The following is a 21,168-nucleotide window of genomic DNA, read 5'->3' as shown; positions in this document are numbered from 1 at the left end:
CCAATAAAGTTAATATTCCAATATTGGTAACTAAAATACACAAAATAAATAAAATTCCAAATTCCCTTAAATTATTTTTAAAAAAATATTTATAACTTGGGAATTAATTTTATTCTCTAGTTGCACATGCATAAACCAATATTGAAATGTTAAATCTTAAACGCTAATGACATAACATAAGAACAAAAAACACGCCAAGCAAGTATATATAAACAAGAAATATGATATAATAAAAATCCCTACTATGATCCAGCAGTTCGCATCATAAAACCGTGATTCCTTGCTTGCCATTACAGAGTGTCGGCGGTCAACGGGGTCAGGCCTGTAGACTGTGGCTACAAGTCTATTTATAAACCCGCCATTTAAATTCAAATTCAAATTCAATTTAAAATTCAATTTCAAAATCAAATTCAATTTCAATTTTAATTTCAATTTCAATTTCAATTTCAAATTTAAATTTAAATTCAAATTCAAATTCAAATTTAAACTGCAACAATGTTCTAGGGTTTTTCTTTTTTTCAGCCACTACTATGCGCCACAACTGTGCCTGCATCTCGGATGAACCTGCGACAGATCACAAAATCCCATGCCTCCATGACCGGAGTTCACATGCTACGAATCTTATAACAAACAATCGCAATCAGATTACAAAATCCTGTCTCCATAATCCAAAGTTCACATGTTACGAATTTTTAAACAATCGCAATCATAAACCATACATTCGTGTGACCATAATAACCGGGCAGAACGCTGCAAAACAGAAGTTAGCACATCCACATGTTCTACCCTACGCATGCACTGGTTCGAAAACTGAAGAACATGGTATTATTATCCGTATACAATATCAACCGAGGCTCTAATACCAATTGAAGGGGCCTATTACGGAATAATCCTAAGATTTGAATGTAGTGCATACAGATAACCAAAAAAAAAATAATCTTGCATACCCGGGTTAAACAAATATTCGATCTTTCAAACCCGAATCACAATAAATATTCAATCTTACAAATCCTAATTACGTGATTAAGATCATACCTGCGAGATCTCTCTAGTTTGATCTCGAATCTACAAGCACGAAGAAGAACTCTCAAATCTGCAAGCACGAAGAGGAACTCCCGGATCTGCGAGATCGAAGAAGAACCCTTGATGACGACTAGGGATCTTCTATTGTATTCCTCGAACATGCCTTGCTCCTTAGAGAGTGGGCTCGTCAGCGGCAGCTAGGGTTTGCTTTTCAGGAAGACGTCTGCCTCTATGCGTGCATTTTCGTCTAACCCTCGCCGCTGAATGGAGCGCGTGTATATAAGCTACAGCAGGGACCTCTGGGCAAATATGACTAGGGCTTCCAACATAATTAAGAATTCCTAATTCGACCCGGATTAATCCTTAATTACGTTGATTACAATTCATACCACTAAAGAATTATAATTGCACTCCCTGTCATATTCGAATTTAAATTTCGAACTCCTATTATTAAATGCTTATTTATCTCCCCACGTAAAGATTACAAATACCCGTCAATTAAATTAAATTACTAACAATTTAATTAATTGACATATTAATTCCCCAAGACCTTCCACTTAACTTATTTGATGTGTCGGATTCAAAATCCACCTGCAGAGTTTGACACAATCAAAACTTTAAGCTTCCTCAAGGGGGTATCATCAATCCCGATACCGGGGCGGGGATTGCATCAATAATTTATGTTCACCATACACATAATGTCATACCCAACTCACTGAGTTTATTGACCCATAAAGAATCTCACTCTTCTATGAATCAAAGTAATAAACACTACATGCACATGTCCAATAATCTTATCAGGATTAAGAGCACAAGCACTCATAATAATCATAAGGTATTAATTGTTTTATATAGTCAGTATAAAAAAAATTACCCCAAGATGGTCTTATTCAATACACACAAAGTGTACTAGCACAAGGAGTTGGAACTATACCATTCCCCATAGTCAAGAAAGACCTATTAAAACCTTGTGTTACAGTCCAACCAATGGTGTGTCCAATTCCATTTAAGACTATAAACAATAAACTTATATTCTATGAGAACTGATGATCTAATCTTCTGTGTGTAAGTCGTACTCTACACATTAGATCACCTACTATATAGAATAAAAGACACACGTGCATAATCATTAAATAGATAATGTCAGGCAAAGACTGCTCACAAAGATTCTCATTAAAATGGAATAACTGAATTTATTAATAAACAATAAAACTGATCACATAAAGCATGTCTTTCAGTACAAATCTCTAACACCACCTACGAGGGCAATGTTTTTAGACAACAAATTCCCAAGACCCAAGTGCCCCTCATCCATAGACTTGCAAGCACCCTCCAACTGACAAGAAGGTCCCTCCTCTTTCCACTTGACCAAAGAAAATATCTTATAACCCTCTTCAACTTGGTGGCTATCGCTATGCAAATCTTAAAACAATAGATAAAGAAGTACAAGAAAGATAAGCTTGGATTAAAAGCAAACAACCCCCCATGAAAAAAATAAAGAATAAAATAATAATAATAATAATAATAATAATAATAATAATAATTCACCCTTCTAACTGTTAAGATGCTTAGAAACCTTTGCAATCACTGGATCCCAAAACTGCAGCAAACAAGGATTGCCGCTTAAAGGAAATCCTAGATAAGTCAAATGCCACTGCAAAAACTTGTAAAAGTAGAAATCACATCTAGACTCGAGTTAATAGCATGCACATCACACTTATCCAAATTAATTTTAAAACCACATTAACTCAAAAATCTTTAAATGGTAAGAATATTTTAGAAGAAATACCTACCATCAAACATAGAAAAAAAAGTGGAATCATCAACGAACAGCAAATGCAAAACAATAATTTCATCCCTCCCTACTAAATGACCCAACATGAGACTATCAACAACCCTAAAACATCCTACTCAACAACAAGAATAAAGAGAAAAGGATATAACCATTCCCCTAGCCTCACTCCTCTATAAACCAAAAACCAATCCCTAGGTCCTCCATAAAGACAGCCCCTAATTCAACCTCTCAATCTTGAACCAAAACCCTTCTTATCTTAAACTCTATCAACAGAACTCTAAATCATTCAATTATAAGCCTTCTCAGAATCTAACCAAAAGATGACCTTTCTTCTTTCTCCTCCTAATGTCTCCAGAAATCTCTTCCACAGAAGCTACACCCAAAGTTTCTCCAACCAACAAAAGAAAACGGAGAAATATATATAGTATCATCTAAAAACCCCCTTAACTAATGAACAAGGACCTTTACAATAATCTTATAAAGATATAAACACAACCCTCGTGGTCAAACTAATAGGTCTAAAATCATTCACCCTAATAGAATGATCCAGTTTGGGGTAAAGAATCAAATACATAAAAAAGCTCATCCAAGAACAGAGATCTAATAAAACACCTAGAGGGCCCATAAACTAATGAAGCCTGCTAATGACCCTTCCCATGAAAATCCAACAAAATAGAATGAGAGAAAGAACCAAAATAACTATCAACTCTAGAAGCATAGCAACTATCCCGAAACACCACCTAACCCCAAAGGACCACACTCCCAATCATTAAAATGCAAGTCCCAAATGCTCCTACTGATACTTCTACAAACTGACTGAAGCCCAGCTCCTTGCAACAAAACAATATTGGGGAAACTCTCAAGATAATCTATCTTTGACACATACTGCATCCCCCAAACCCCTTAAATTCCATCTAAGGATCCTTATAAAACCCTGTTGACAACCTCCCTTACTCCTACCTCTCTACTCCATAGTCAATAGAGGTACCTAACTTTAAAAGTAATTTGAAAAATCATGTCTTTGGTAATTTCATATAAATTAGTTGATATTTATAATTAAAAATTTCTCAGTTGGATCTTACACATGCATGTCTTTTTAGGGGGGGAGTGGAGAGAGAGGGAGAGAGAGATCAATACAAAGCTAGCTAAAACAATTACAGCACAGAAAAAGAAAAACAGTCCTCCACTTAGGGATCGTTTGGAACCACAACCCCACGTATGCAGAAGTTCTTTTAGAAAAAGTTCTACATTTAATAAGTGATGAAATAGAAAAGTGCTAAAAGTTACAAAAGCAGTGTTTAGACACTTACTTTAATTATAAGGTACTATAAGATTATTTTTAAAATTTTTTTAAATTAAAAAATATTAATATTTTTTTAACGAACAATTTCATTAATAATCATTTTAATTATTTATAATTAAATGTTAAATATTTTCTATTAAAAAATAACATAAGATTATTATTTTTAATTAATAATAATCTTGTTATTAATGTATATTTATAACATATTACAATCATATTAAATTATGATTAAAATAATATTATTAATTAAATTTAAAATTTTAATTTATTTAATGTTAATTTAAATTAACAAATAATTCTTGTTCAATCTAGAATTGAATTATAATAACTAATATGTATTTTTAAATATATTTTAAATAAAAATATTAATATTTTCATAGTTAAAAATTTAAATGATAATTATATTATTTTTATAATTAAATTTAAATATTTTCTATTAACTAAATAATATAATATTATTTATTAATTAAAAATAATCTTGTTATTAATGTATATTTATAACATATGATTATCATATTAATTTATGTTAAAAATAGTATTAATAGCTAAATTAAAATTTTTAATTTATTTATATTAATTTTTTTATTAAAAATTAATTGGTTATAATGCATAATAAAATAATATATGACTATTTTTTAATTAAAAATTTAATTAATAATTATTTTAACTATTATTTTCATCAATATTTAAATATTTTTATTAAGTAAAAAAATAAAATATTATTTTATGATTAACAATAATCTTGTTCTTAATATATATTTATAACATATGATTATCATATTAATTTATGATAAATAATATTATTAATTAAATTATCATTTTTTATTTTTAATATTAATTTAAATTAAAAGATAGTTTTTCTTCTTTATTCCAAAATTTAATTATGTTTCAATAATTAATATATGCATAAAAAAATAATATATGATTATTTTCTAATGTATTTCTTTAATTATAAAATAGTCACTCAATTTTCCTATATTTACAAAATTGACTCAAGCTATGAACAACATCACTTATAAGTGGTCAAAAACTATCTTGGATTGCTTCTCAAAATTCACTTAAATAGTTCTCAAAAAAGTAGTTATGGAAAACGACTTATTGCAATAAGTATTTGTTGTGGTGCAAGTCAAATGCTACTTTTTTGTAAAAGTGCATATTTTAAGTAATAAGTGCTATAAGCACTTTTTTTAAGTGCTCCCAAACGGGGGCTTAAAACAGAAAATAAAACAAAAATAAAAAAAATAACACAACCTAATTATATTGCGCATCAGCCACAACCTTCAATACACCAAAATAGAATACCATAGAGAAGGCAAAAAAAGAACCTACTCCACACCACATCTGGTTCCATCACCCTTCCCTTTATACTCCAACCAAATACTGCACACAACTGCAAAAGTAGCACATCTCAAAAGAATTTGCGCTGCCTTATGACCACCAAACACCCATATCTTCAAAGAAAAACCCTTCCAAAAAGAAGGGCACACCCACTTTTTACTAAACACACCAAAAAAGCCTGCTCAACTGCCCCAACTGGTTCAACTAGTCCAATTTAACATATAACTGCATATACTAGCTTCATATATAATATAGCCTTCTAATCTCTGTCCATAGAGTTTGTGGTCTGGCGGTTAGAACCAGTAGTTTTCCCCCTCCAACACAAGTTCAAATCTCAAAAATAACTTTTGCACTTCTGAAAACTTATATCTTAAGCATTATAGCTATAACTCCCAATGACACTTCTTTTATTATTATTAGTTTATTATAATACATATTTATTAGATCATCTACTTTTTATCTTGGATGATGCCAAGCCCCCATTTGAATCCCCACTTCTCTCTGTGATTTGCCAAACATTTCTTGCTTCTCTGGTGTAATGCAATAAAGAATTCCTGAAATTTGCCTCTTTTATGTTTTTCTTTTCTTTTTTTTTTGAAAATATCCCTCCCATTGACAACCATGACTGAGGTCCTCCATTCTCCAAGCTCTTCCTCCTTATCCTTCATGCCCTCTGCTAAACCTATTCCCTCAAGGTCCCTTAATTGAGGCTCAGACCGAGTCGCCATTCCAAATCAACAATTCTTGCTTGCCTTCTTCTTCAGCCACAGAAAATGAGGACCTGGAGGTGAAGGAGACTAGGAGAGAGATAAAGTTGTCACTTCGGCCCTTTTCATTTTCCTTCTTCCCTTCCTCTTCCATTCTCAGAGCATGTATGTCCTTCCATAACCTATGAGTTGCAGGACTCACAAAACTGCCCTGCTGGGAACTCAGCATTTTGACCCTACAGGATTCTGAATTCCACCAACATAACCAAAGACAATGAGGGCCCGTCCAGTTGTGGAAAATCTATTCTGTTTTCCATTTTTTAGTTTTCCGACAAATTATAGAAACTTTAGCTTATCTTTCAGTTTTTCAATATTCGTATTAAAAAGGTAGAAAACAAAGAGTTTGTTTAAATGTTTAAAATAATTTTTCATTTTTTATTTCTCAATTTTAAAATAATTACAAAAAAGACACCATCTTTTCCAATTTTCCAAAAATTTTACAAGGTAACCTTTGGAATCATGGATTTTGGGATTTGAATTTGAATTTTTGCGGATTTAGAAGAAACTCTACATAATCAACACAAATTAAAGTCCAAGATCAAATTACATGCTCCTATATGCAAAGTCAGATTTAGAAATCCAAAAAATAATAAAAAAGTTGTTTCCAACTTTTCTATATAAATTTGGAAAATTAGAAAACAAGGTGGCATATTCGTAATTATTTGAAAAATTAGAATTGGAAAATAAAACTATTTGCACAAGCAAATAGTGCTAAAACTATTTATTATTGTTCATTTATTTCATACAAACATCGTAAAAATGAAAAATTAGCTAATGTTTTGTAATTTTTTTGGAAAATTAAAATAGAAAGAGAAGGTTGATTTCCAAAACTAAATGGGCACTGAGATATTCTCTCTATTTCAAACCTAAAAAATTCTGAGTTCCACCAACATAACTGAAGACAACCTCTCTCTCACACACACACAATTTTGCTCTCGTCCAAGGATCAAAGAAAAATCATGATCTGGGCATGTATATAAAGCAGAGTCATGACCCCACTTCTATCCGATATGCTGGGTTCGTCTAGTTTGTCTGCTTTTCCAGATTTGATCAGCTTTTAAAGGGCAGCCCAGTGGACAAAGCTCCCGCGTATGTGGGGTCTGGGGAAGGAGCGGACCACAATGGGTCTATAGTACGCAGCCTTACCTTGCATTTTTGCAAGAGGCAGTTTCCATGCCTCGAACTCATAACCTCCAGCCTCCAGGTCACACGGCGACAACCTTACCATTACTCCTAAGCTCCCCTTCTTTGATCGGCTTTTAACTTGTTAAAAAATTGATAAGAACCAAGTATGATGGGGAACCAGGTCCATGTTTAACCGGTTTGACCAGCCAGCCCGTCTGGTTTCAAAACATTGATAACTAGTGTGGATATATAAAGAACAGCACTCCCTCCCCCCCCCCCCCCTCTTCTCTCTCTCTCTCTCTCTCTCAAAACAAGAACCATAAGCCTGCCAAATAAGATGATAGAAAAGGATTTGCAGTTTTACGTTTCCAGATCATGAGATGTAAAGGAAAATGAGAACAATTAGCATCACAAAAAAGATGATCAAAAAAGGATCACCCCCAACACACCCCCCCCCCCCCCCACCCCCTCCCTCCCTCCCTCCCTCCCTCAGTATACAACAAAAATCATGATATAGGCATGTAAAAACAAAGTCATGACCCCAGTTCTATCTGGTATCATGATCTGGCCATATGAATATGAAAGCAATAAAAACCATGATATGGGCATGTGAATAGAAAGTGTAATCAGGACTCCGGTTCATCCAGTACACTGGGTTCATCCACTTTTTCTGGGTTTGACTGGTTTTTGACTTATTGATAAGAACCAGGCCACATGGGGATACAGATCCTAATTTAACTGCTTTAACCAGCTGGCCAGTCCATTTTTAAAACATTGATCATTCCTATCAAGAAAAACAGACCAAATAAAGGCCCTAATTCTAGATGAAGTTTTATCTTTCTAGATCAAGAGATGTAAAGGAAAACAAGAACCACTAGCATCACAAATAAGATGATCAAAAACAGATTTGCAATTGAACCTGCCCAACCCATCCAAAGCCCAAACTGTACAATCAGAACAAAAAAGATGGAATAAAAGAATAAATCACCCTCAACAGTTGAGCCAACACAGCTGCTTCCCTCTCACTCCAACTCCTCCTGAAGGCAAAATTCCTAGAAACAAAGCCTCCTAGTGAACCAAAAAATTAGATATTTGGGTGTTATGACAATTTGAGAGATGGCAAAGACAAGAAAATGCAATACATAAAGATTCTATTCCAATCCACAAGTCCTCAAAAATGAATTTTCTACCTGTTACAAACATAAATCTAACCCAAGGAATGATACAACAACAACAACAAAACCAAGCCTTAAGTCCCACTAGAGATTCCCATTAGTATTAATACTAATTTTAGTATCCCACTCATTCTCTTGGAGCAAAGATTTGATAAAAATTGCCTTATGCCATAAAAGGTCATAACTATTTACCTACCAAGGCAATGATCTTGGAGACTAAGATACCAAACCCCAAACCACCCTTGCACTTACACACCCTATCCCAACCCAACCAACAGAATGGTCTCTTTTACCCTTTCCCACCCTCAACCATAAAAAGGCTCTCATCAACTTCTCTAACTTCTAAGCAGCACTTACTAAAGACAGTCAGAAAACCCGCCCTAACACCCTCAACCATGCCCCTCTCCACACCATGGCTAATCATCTTGGCAAGAAATATGCCACATTAGTGAGCAAGAAAGGAGATAATGGATCATCTTGATAAACCCCCTTGGAGCACCAAGTGTAATGTTCCTGCACTTAACTCTGGTGAGGTATTGTCCGCTTTGGCCCACTAGCCTCACAGGTTTGTATTATAAAAGATGTCTCGCTTAGTTGGAACCCAAACCCTCCTTATAAGTCTAAGATCTCCCTAGTACATATCCAATGTGGGACCATGAAAGGCTCTCTCGTCCAATCTCTGACGTGGGCCAGCATGATTTCCCTACTACACATCCGATGTGAGACCATGAAAGGCTCTCCTGTTCGATTTCTAACATCCTCGTCAGCTTGATCTCCCTAGTACACATCGGATATGAGATCGTGATAGACACTCTCATCCGATCTCTGACATCCTCGTCAAAGTAGTTTATACCTCTGTGTAGCCACTCACATGATAGTAACCCAAGGAGAGATCCACTCACATGATGATAGTACCCCTAGGGTGACTCTGATACAAAATGTAACGGTCTTGGGCCCAACTTAGGTGAGGTATTATCCACTTTGGCCCACTAATCTCACGAGTTCGTCTTATAAAAGGTGTCTCACTTAGTTGGAACCCAAACCCCTTTTATAAGCCCAAGATTTCCCTAGTACACATCCGATGTAAGATCGTGACACCAAACCATGATTTGGGCTCACCATGAACTGTTATTGAAAACAACAAACAACAAACCCTTATCACCCCTATCATTCACTTTTCCGAAATCCAACATGACAACAACAAACCCTTCCTTGATTACACGTCACATTTCCACAACTTCATTAGCTACTAAAATCTCATCCAACAACCCCCTATGAGGGCACACTAATAACAAGCTACAGCAACATCCAAATTTTCGCTTAATCTATTTGCCAACACCTTAACTAAAATCTTATACAAACTAGTCGAAAGGCCTAAAATTCTTCACCTAATGGATTTATACTTCTTAGGCACCAAGGCATGGTAGAATTAACACTCCTCCCCACAATTCCATCCTTAATAATGTTCCAACAAGATAGAAAGAAACCCAAAGCACAACCACTTGGCCCTAGGCCTTCTCCTTATCCACTCAAAGAGCACTTTTTCCTAACCTCCTCCTCCTCAAAAGTTTTTTTCTAGTCAATCTGCTTTCACTAATATCAAGAGGATTAGGAACTATCTCATCTAAACATTGCTCCAAATTAGTGTTTTAATTAATATTCTATTCACAGTAAAATGGCAATTATTTATCACACGGTTAAGAACTATATCGAGATGATCCCATAGTCAGCTTGGCAAAATACATATCCTATAAAAAATTATTGAGATGTGTAATCATAGCAAAATCTCATACCACCGGTAAGTGGAACTTGTAATAAATATAATCAATGTCATAAATGGCACTTATAAGGCGCACCTTAGTGCAACATATAGCCAAAAAGCCTTAATATGCACATAAAAAGGAAAAATCCGAAAAGGTGAATGCATTTATGTATGAGGCATGCACTGTTAAAAAGACAAGCCTTTTTATTTTGACCTTTTTCCTTGAAAGCCTTTCAATATTAATTATAACATATTATAGGATAAAAGGATCTAAGCCCCTTCAAGACCCTTATTCTTCCAAATATGCACTCTGCTACCTCAATTGTTGTGAGTTCTCTCACCCACTCCACTCAATTTGACAATCTTTCTCATAGTAGCAATGTCTCTCCCCTTTGGAAACCTCTTTTAGCAACCCTCAATAACTAAGAAAAATGATTTCTAAATCCCCATCTCAATCTCAACTCCAAGAATCTCCTCCCTCATTCCGCTTAGCCTTATGGCCTAAAAAAAGAAACACAACAAGGCTTTATGTCTCTCTCTAGTCTCTTCAACAATCTCCTTTTCTCTCATCAACTAAAGGCTAGAAACCATGTGAACTTTATAATGTTGTGACTTATGATTTTCTTTTAAAAAAAAAAAGGGCAGTCCGGTGCACAAAGCTCCTACATATGCGGGGTCCGAGGAAGGGGCGGACCACAATGGGTCTATAGTATGCAGCCTTATCTTACATTTTTGCAAGAGGCTATTTCCACACCTCAAACCCGTGACCTCCAGGTAACACGGCGACAACCTTATTGTCATGATTTTCTCATTCTTGAAAATTAAAAACTAAAGTTTATAAATAAAATAGAGACAATGAATACAAAGAGGATTAAATATCCTACAAAAGAAAACAAAAGAATAGAGAGGAAAAAAGAAAAAGAAACAATAAAAAGATACAAAAAGATAATCAAGCTAAAAAAAGCCATCCAATCCTGTTGAAAATCCAAGAAGAAAATTCTATTAAAGAAAGCAGATGAATGAACTTATAAAGATGCAAGGAAAAGTCTTAAAACAGATTTAAAGGCATAAAGCAGCCATTAATACAAGCATTCCGCCCAAATCAAATGCCTCAAAACACCACATGCACTGCATGCAACCACAAGTTGCTTGCATCCTTATGCCTCTCAAAATGTCATGAGCCAAGTTTGTTTAGAGCATTATGCTTACCTGTGACTACTTGCCTTTAGCATACAAAGCTCTTTAGGGGAGGGTGAGTGTTCATCAATCTTGTAAAAATCATTGTAAACATCTTTAGCCAATTAGCCTCCCTCGCAAAACACACGTTGCCTACAGAGGTGTTGTTAATGAATTACGTTGCTTCAATGTTTACCATGTGCGTGTCAATTTCTTACATGAATTGCAGCAATTGCTTACTGCTTCCATTTACTTTTCATTCAACTATTGACAATATGTTCTTGTAGTAAACCGCAGTATACTTTGACTGATTAGTTAAGCAAGAGAGTTTTGGCTAGTATAGCACAGCCCTTCAAAAGATGTTCAGTGTTCAACCTGTGACAATTGGTACCAAAACTTAGTTAATTGATTCGTGAATTCGGTTGCCTTCGTAATGTAGGATTGTGTGAAACATCGGTAAGAGACCATGCCAAACAATACCGAAATAATTGAAACACTAAAGGCGTCGGCTGAGAGAGCCAACAATGTGGCCATGGAGATGGCTAAACTAGCTAACCACATTGATGCATTTGAGGGATCACAAAAATTAACAAATTCCATGGAGAGATGTCAGAGGACTTCAATGCCCTAGTAAAAGCTTTACAAATTCATATAAGTGATTAGAATGCCAAGACAAACTTCATGGTTCGAGATATAGGAAATTCCAACTCTATAAGGACCAAGTATGGAAGAACAAATGTGCCAAAACCCAAAGCATATAGAAGCGTCCGTGATGCTAAGAAGTTGGACAGCTTCTTATTTGACATGGAACAATGCTTTCCAGTGGCCAAGACCGACTAAGAGGAGGCAAAAGTATCCGTGGCTACCATGTACTTGAGTGGTGACACCAAACTGTGGTGGTGTACCAAGTACAATGCGATGCATAATGGACAGTGTGCAATTGATTGTTAGGAAAACTTGAAGATAGAACCCAAGGCCCAAATCTTTCCTGAGAATGTTGAGTACAATGTTCGTCGTAAACTGCAAGACCTTAAGCACATTGTTACAATCAAGGAGTATGTGAATAATTCTCTTATTTGATGTTCAATACCCGAGGCATGCCAAAGAAGTACAAGTTGTTCTATTTTCTTGATGGGTTGAAACCATGGGCAAGTGCATAACTTCATCAACAATGAGTTCAGGACTTGCCTACCACACAAGCTACCTGAAACACTTGATTGACTATGCTAGAGAGAGTTCCACAATGTCCAAAAAGAGTGGCACAGGTAGAAACAACAGAAAGTCTTTCAAGAAGGGCAAACCCAAAAGTGAAGAAGCAACACCAAGGCATCAACTTTGAAGGAAGCTTTGTTGTCTTGATCGTTCAACACAACTAGTGGTAAGGGTAAGATGACACACTTCTTCTATTGAGGCCCTCATAGAGTTCTTGATTGCCCTAGCAAGTTATCACTCAATGCCTTGCAAGCTTGCATTGCAAAGAGGGCACAAGGGGACGATGAGGATGAAGAGAAAAGCCTGAGACTAGGTGCAATTCAATTGCTCAACACATAAAATAGGCACAAAAAAAAAAACTTACCCAAGTGAAAGGGTTAATGTTTATGGATTAACAGATCAATGGGAATAGCACTCCTGCTATGGTGGATATCAAGGCTACCCATAACTTTGTCTCACAAGCAAAAGCGCAAAGATTCAACTAGCACTTAGGTAAAAACTCAAGATGCACGAAAGTAGTTAATTCTACAACTCAGCCTACTCAAGAAGTAACCAAGCAAGTGACAATGAAGCTTGGACAATGGGTGGGACACGCAAATTTCATAGCCATGCCAATGGTTGATTTCCAATTGATACTTGGAATGCAATTCTTGAGGGAGACTAGGTGGTATCGATATTATTTTCCAATTCCCTTAGTCTGATGGGAGATCACACTTGCATGGTGCAAGCAATTACAAAGAAAGGGGACAATGAGAAGTTCCTCCCTGCCATGCAACTCAAAAAGGGTTTAAGAAGTGGTGAGCAAACATTCCTTGCCATACTAGTCGTAGATGAAGAAGCAGGCCAAAAGCGGGTGCAAGGTCTTAAATTTTGATTTTGACTCAAATTTCAAAGCTCCAAAGGTACAAAAATTTCAATGGAAATTTTGATTTCGATGTCAATTTCGATTTCTATTTGAAAAAATAATGGAAATTAGTAGTAAAACATGGAATTCTTTTATGAAACTTTAGAAATGGTTAACAGACATAATAGTATAAGTTTTAGGACTAATATATTACAAGTTAAATACATCTACATAGTATATGAGGTGGAAAAGTTGCAATATAATATGTGTATCAAACATATTTATAAAATAATGTGCATTAGACATATTTTCAGTTAATACAAATGAAATTCACAAATCATTTAAATACTATCATCTACATAGTATATGAGGTGGAAAAGTTGCAATATAATTTGTGTATCAAACATATTTATAAAATAATGTGCATTAGACATATTTTCAATTAATACAAATGAAATTCACAAATCATTTAAATACTATTTATAACACAAATAATGATAATTTAGACGTGAATGGTTAGAAAAAATGTTTTTGTAAGCATATTTTTTCATATAATTTCAAAAGTCCTCATAATAATCTTTTTGTTTCAATAAAAAAAAATATAAGAGAGGAATTTCACTTCAATCATAAATCTCTCATTTGAATTCTGAGAAAATTTCATTTTATAGTTAAAATTTTGACAAGTTTCACTATAATTTAGAGATTTCGATAAATTTTGGATGATTCGTTGAAATTTCAATGGAAATTATGTAAAACGAAAATCAAATGCAGTCTCAATTTTTAGGGTGAGAGAAATAGGAAAATTCGACAATTTCATGGAAATTTATGACCATGAGCGGGTGCCTACTACAATCCAAGTTGTTGGATGAGTATAAAGTCATGACGTCAAACAAATTACCTCACAACTTGCCTCTAGAACAGGATATGGAGCATGGATCGAGTTGTTACAAAGGGTGAAGCAACTTGCTAAAGGGCTATGCCAAATGGCACCTCCACAGTTAACAAAGTTAAGGAACCAACTTGACGAGTTATTAGGAATAGGCTATATGAGTCCTTCCAAAGCACTGTTCAAAGCACTAATGTTGTTTCAAAGGAAACATGATGGAGCTTGCAAATGTGTGTGAACTACCATGAACTCAACAAGGCGACTTGACAACAAGTATCCCATTACACTAGTTGCTGATTTGTTTGATTAACTAAGTCATGACAAGTATTTCACGGTTTTCACCAAACTTGACTTGCAGTCATGCTACTTTCAAGTAAGGATGGTAGATAGTGACGAGCCAAAGACTACTTGCATGACACATTATAGGCGTATGAATTCTTGGTGATGCCCTTTTGAGTTGAGAAATGTGCTAGCAACATACTGCACATTGATGAACTGGGTGTTTCATAAGTACCTCGACAAGTTTTCCATGATATACCTGGATGACATTTTTGTCTACAATTCCACTCTAGAGGAATATGAAAAGCAACTGCAAAATATGTTTGATAGGCTAAAGGAGAATAGCCTTTTATGTGGAAAAATAGAAGTGCTCTTCCGTTCAAAGGAGCATCAAATTCCTTGGTCATGTGATCGAACAAGTTTGTATCATGATGGATATGGAAAGGAGAGAACCATCCAAGATTGGAAGATCCCAACAACAGTGAAGGAGCTGCATTCCTTTCTCGAACTTGCCAACTATTATCACACGTTCATGGAGTCGTACTCGAGGAGAACTAACCCGTTAACTGAACTGCTGAAGAAGGGTCATGAGTGGAACTAGACAAATAAGTGTTAGGGAGCCTTGGACAACTTGAAGCAAGCCATGATGGGAGATCCAAAACTTGTTCTTCTCGACATCAAGCCCTTCAAATCAAACTATGTCATTGGTGGAGTCTTGTTATAAGATGGGCATCCGATTGCGTATGAGAATCATAAGCTTAACGAAATTGAGCAAAAGCTCAAGAGAAAAAGATGCTAAAAGTGATACATTACCTTCGCACATGGTAGCATTATCGACTTGGGTCCACGAACTCACCCAAGCAGGACTGTTGGCAAGAATTCTTGGCGGAGTTTGTTTTCTTATTCGAGCACAAGATATGACGGATGAAACAAGTCACAGATGCACTGAATAGGAAGACCAAGCTTCCTGCCTTACAGGTGGTAACTCACTTGACCATAAGTAAAGTTACCTTGACAATACAAGAGTGCATTAAGGAAAATCTTGTCAAAGATCCAGTTCCCAAAACCTCATGAAGTTGGTGGAAAAGCGCAAAGGGCGCCAGTCCTAGTTAAAAGATGATTTTTTTTATGACACATGGTAACTGGCTCTTTGTGCCTTGAACTAGAGATCTGAAGAAGACACTATCGAGAGTGTGTTATGGCACCATGTGGACAGACCATCCAAGATGGCATCGCACTTTGGCATTGTTGAAGCAGAGGTATTACTGGCCACACATGTGTGATAAGGTGCTCAAGTATGCTCAAACTTGTCTTACTTTTCAGTAAGACAAGGTAGAGTAGAAAAAAATTGCAAGGTTGCTAGAGTCCCTTCCAGTACCAATGCATAGGACAGTGTCTCGCTAGACTTCATCATCAACCTGCCTAGAGTTGGAGCAATTAGGTCTATAATGGTGGTTATAGATAGATTTTTGAAATATGGCACATATTACCCGCAACAAATTATTGTTTAGCAAAGGAGATAGCCCACTTGTCTTTCAAACATATGGTTAAATATTGGGGTGTTCCCTAAGACATTGTCAATGACCAAGACTTAAGATTCACGAGCAACTTCTAGACAAAACTTTTCAAAGTACTCAATTCATAGCTTGACATCTCTTCAAGCTACCACCTACAAACATATGGACAAATGGAGAGATTCAACAAACTATTAAAGTAGTACTTGCGCCATTTCATCATTGCCAATCAAAAGAATTGGGTGCAGCTACTCGAGATGACTCAGTTCTGTTTCAATGCCTAAAAGAGCTTAACAACCAACACAAGCCTTTTGAGCTTGTTACAGGCCAGTAGCCATTGCCACTTCACACAATGGACAAGTTGTAAAGAGAAAAGAATCTAAGAGCATATCTCTTCACCAAAGAATGCAAATAGAATGTAGAGATTGCCCCAACTTACCTAGAGAAAGCTTCCAAGCAAAACAAGAAGTGGGAAAATCAGGGAAGAAGACCGTTGCACTTCGACATGGGTGACTTGGTACTTGTTAAGCTCCATCCATAATAGATTAAGTCACTACCAGGTCTATATAAAAGAATATTTTGCAAAAATATGAAGGACCAATCCCCATCTTGTCTAAAATCAAGAAGGCCTCTTACAAGGTTAATCCTCCAACTAGGATGGAAGTGCATCCTATGTTTCACATTAGCTATCTCAAGCCATTCAATGCTAACACTAAAGATCCAAGTAGAAGTAAGCCAACCAGAGCACCGCTAAAGATAACGCAACCTGACAGAAGTGAAGTTGAAGTCATCCTTGCAAATAGAGAGTTCACATTATCAAGGAAGAAGCGACACGAGTTCTTAGCGAAGTCGAAAGGCCTTGGAGATGAAGAAATCAACTAGATGTCAACGGAAGACATGGAGTCATTCGTGGACAAAGTTGAAGAGTACTTAGCATCAAAACATACTAGGACGTTGACCAAATTAGAGGGGTAATGTCACAAGTCAAGCTTGTTCAAGGCATTATACTTATCTATGACTGCTTGCCTTGAACATGAGATGAGTAACCATCATGAAAATAAAGTACAAGTTTTATGCTTTGAATATGTTTATGCCTCAGTGTAAAGTGGGAGTATGGCTCCTTAGTCAATTTGATGTTTCCTAGTGTCAAAGCTAAAATAGCATATGTCTCTTTAGGGGAGGGTGAATGTTCATCATCTTGCTCGGTCAATTAGATGTTTTCTAGTGTCAGAGCTAAAATAACATATAAGTCTATTTAGGGGAGGTGAGTGTTCATCATCTTGTAAAAGTCACTAGAATTTGTAAACGTGTTTAGCCTACTTGCCTCCCCTACTAAACACATGTTGCCTATAGAGGTGTTGTTAATGAATTATGTTGCTTCAATGTTCACTGCGTGCTTGTCATTTGCTTAAATGAATTGCTTACTGCGTCCACTTACTTTTCATTCAATTGTTGTCAATGTGTTCGGGGGGGAAAACCACAATATGCTTTGGCTAACTAGTTAAACAAGAGTGTTTTAACTAGTGCTACACAGCCCTTCACAAGGTGTAAAGTGTTCAGCCATGACACAAAGCCTTTGAATGAAGTTAACAAAGATGTTAGAGCTTGGGCACACCAAATACACCAAAGAAGCAAAAATGCAAAATAACTTATTTCATAATATTCACCAAGCAATGCAAGGATAGATGAGAATGGGTCCATCACTACCATAGTACAAGAAAGATGCATCATAAGATAATGCTTTGTGATGCTCCCTTATCTGCAACAAATCGTTGGTTTTTACTCTATTAAAGATGGTCATCTAAACAAAAGCTTTGAACTTGGATGGAACCTTAACTTTCCAAATACAATTACCAAGCAAAAAAAAAGTACAAGGTACAAATCAGTTGAGAATAAAATTATTATAAGAAAACATCCCTTCTCGAAGCTCATAAAGTACATGTGACTTAGAAATTATATATGATTTTCTCTTAATTGTATTTGGCATACACTAATTTTCCTCTTTTTTTCTATCATATAACTGATTTTACATATTTTAAAATAACAAATTAACTTACACCTCGACAAGGTAAAACGTTTATGCCAAACCCCATTTGGGGTTAAAATGCCTCACCTCATGCTATTGCATTTTATAATATTAAATATAACACATGCGCGCGCGCGCGCACACACACACACACAAAATTTGTTACACCAAAGAAACAAACCGTAAATAATGAGTTCGTGGGTAGAATAATAAATAAATACATAAATATAAGAATACACTATCATCCATTTTGAATATTACATATTAACATGTTCTAGAAAAGTATCAATATTATTTTAGTTTGAACAAGAAAGCATCAGGGCCTTTTGATAAATTTTACCAGGATAATACAACCATAGCCTAAATAAAGTTATAAAAGAGGGGGGGGGGGGGTGACATTTTCAGCTTAATTTAGGGAGGTCTACTCTTCAGCTGGAACAGATAAGAACCACTACGATCTAACCAATGACACAATAAGATTCCAATTATACCTGTTTTTCTTCCAAAATAATTATCCACAAATATTTACACCCCATGCATCCTAATCATTGACACACAATAAGATTTTATTACCTGTTTTTCTTCTAAAATAATTATGCACAAATATGTACACTCCATCTAAATAGAAAAGAATATAATATGCTACCAAACATCACATCAGTAAGTGGATGGACGCAACGATTGGCAGAAAATTATAGCAAGCACCAAATATAAATCTCAACAACTCCTCCTGACCATTAGATATACGAAAATCTTCCCAGAATTAAGTTTAAGGAAAAAAAAATGAAGAAACAAGTTAACATCAACAAAACTTATCATATTAACAGCTTAACATTTTCATATTCTCTGCAATATTAACAACCATGAGATTAGCATTCTATCATAGGAAATGAAACAACAAATAAAGCAAAAAACATTCTTACCTTCCCATGGCTGCATATGCTTTTGAAAGGTTCTGACATGATTCAATTGAATCAGCATGATGAGGGCCTAGCGAGACATCCATGATGTCCTTGGCAACTGCAAACATCTGAGCAGCTGACTGAGATCTATCTAATTCCAAATATGCCGCTCCTAAATTGTTGTAAATATACCCCACGCCAAAGTGCTTCGGACCAAAGCTCTCTTTCAACCTTTCAGCTGCACTCTCCAAGTAGGGAATGGCCTGAGTGACCTTACCTGTCAACAAAAGCAACCATCCTATTCTTGCAGAAACACTTCCTTCTGAGGGCTGTTCTTGTGGGAGCCTCTCAAGCATAGCAAGTGCTCTTTTCAACAAAGAGATTGCAGTTTCGAATTCATTCATAGTCTCGTATTGCATTGATATCTCCATATATGCCTCAGAAACTTCTAGTGGAGAAACAGTTTCTTTCTTGTCAAGAATTCCACATGCAATTTCCAGACACCTCTTTGAGTCTACAAACTTCTCCTGATTACACAGTGCTTTTGCCATTGATATGAATATCAGTGCTCGATTCTCGCTTTCTTTATCTGTCTGCTGAACAACACCCTTCAAAGTGTTAATGGCTTCATCATATTTCCTCAAGGCAATCTGCATATTAGCAGCATCGATCTCTGCTCGGAGCAAATCAGAATCAAGACCCCAATTCTTCAAGACTTTCCTTGATAATTCATTCTGCTCCAGTGCTTTCTCATGCTCCTCCAACCCACTATAAATAACACCAAGGAGTCGCCTATCATGTGCAACCTCTACTGAATTATTCCCCAACTGATGCCTATGTATCTCCAGTGCCTTCAAACAATATGGCAACGCCTCCTTAAAATTCAAAATTGCAACACATGCTTCCGCCAAATCCCGATTAGCAACACCGAGCTCCCTACTATTTTTCTCAAAAGTCATTTCCTTTATCTCAAAGCACTTCTTCAGATTACCAAAAGCTTCTTCTCTCCTCCCCAATGCTGTTTTCACATTGGCCAACTCAAGCTGTACAGCATGAAGGACGGGCCTAATGTCTTCACCGCTTAAACCCTCTTCCCCTAACCTACCTAATATCCTATTGGCCCTGTTGAGGTATCCCAGACTATCATTAAACCTCTTCAAGCTATAACAAACAGAACCCAACAACTGCAAAGTCATAGCAACAGGTAAGGATGGTTTACCGTCTTTATTCAACGCGTTTAAAGCCCTAGTAGCAAAGGAGAGAGTCTTTTCAGGCTCCTCGCCTTCTTGGTCCAGTTTAAGGCCCACCTTCAAGCTTGCCAAACCAAGCTCTCTCTCGTCAAAAGCTGCCTCCATATCTTCAAAAGCTTTGAGCATTTCCACTTTGGTCTTTGCAGACTCAAAAGCTTCCTCAAGCTCAAATTTCTCTTTTATTTTTCTCTGTCTAGAGGAGGTTTGAGGGGGTCTGGAGACAAGGGTGTCCATACTTCGAGATGTATTGGCCTGAAATGGGTGGTGTCTCCGGGGGGACAGGAGTAAGCCATGGGTTTTGTTGCAGGGTTTGCAATGGGTGTGAGAAGAGAGGTCTGTTATGAATTCCCTTAAGAGGAGAGAGAATGAAAGTTTGTGTTTGGCGAGGTGAGAGAAGAATGTGGATGATGCTCTTCGCATGGTGAATTTGACAAAGAGGTCGAGATCTGCGAGAGAAGTATCTAAACCACCGGAAAACCCCTTCACGTCGACACTCTGGTTTCCTAATTGCGGTGTCTGAGGAAGATGAGTTAAACGGTGTCGTTTATTAGGGAGCAAATGGACGATACATCGAGTAACATGTGTACTCAAAACATAAGAAACGGCGCCGTTTAAAATGGTTACGAATTTTCAAGGGATTGTGAGCATTCTATTCTTACCTTTCTGCATAGATAAGGTTAATAAGAATTTTATTTTCATAAAAATTCTAACTTTTAGAATAAATTATTTTCATTATTTTTATTTTTGAATAATAATACCCCTATAATATAATATAATTATGTTCTATTATT

General features: G+C 36.1%; 1 protein-coding gene across 1 annotated transcript in view; it reads right to left on the bottom strand.

Annotated features, from left to right (window-relative positions):
* Positions 1–20,956, bottom strand: part of LOC131156230 (protein KINESIN LIGHT CHAIN-RELATED 1) — a 28,931-nt gene extending 7,975 nt beyond the window's left edge. Inside the window, exon 1 of the mRNA XM_058109751.1 lies at positions 19,149–20,956. Coding sequence (XP_057965734.1) covers positions 19,149–20,797 — 1,649 coding nt within the window. The 5' untranslated portion in view covers positions 20,798–20,956. The remainder of the gene's footprint in view (positions 1–19,148) is intronic.
* Between the last annotated feature and the right edge of the window lie 212 nt (positions 20,957–21,168).

The sequence above is a fragment of the Malania oleifera genome, chromosome 5, assembly GCF_029873635.1.
Source record: "Malania oleifera isolate guangnan ecotype guangnan chromosome 5, ASM2987363v1, whole genome shotgun sequence".
In the NCBI taxonomy this organism is placed as follows: domain Eukaryota; kingdom Viridiplantae; phylum Streptophyta; class Magnoliopsida; order Santalales; family Ximeniaceae; genus Malania; species Malania oleifera.
Note: the sequence above shows the minus strand (reverse complement) of the source record. Positions and strands in the feature narration are given on the sequence as shown.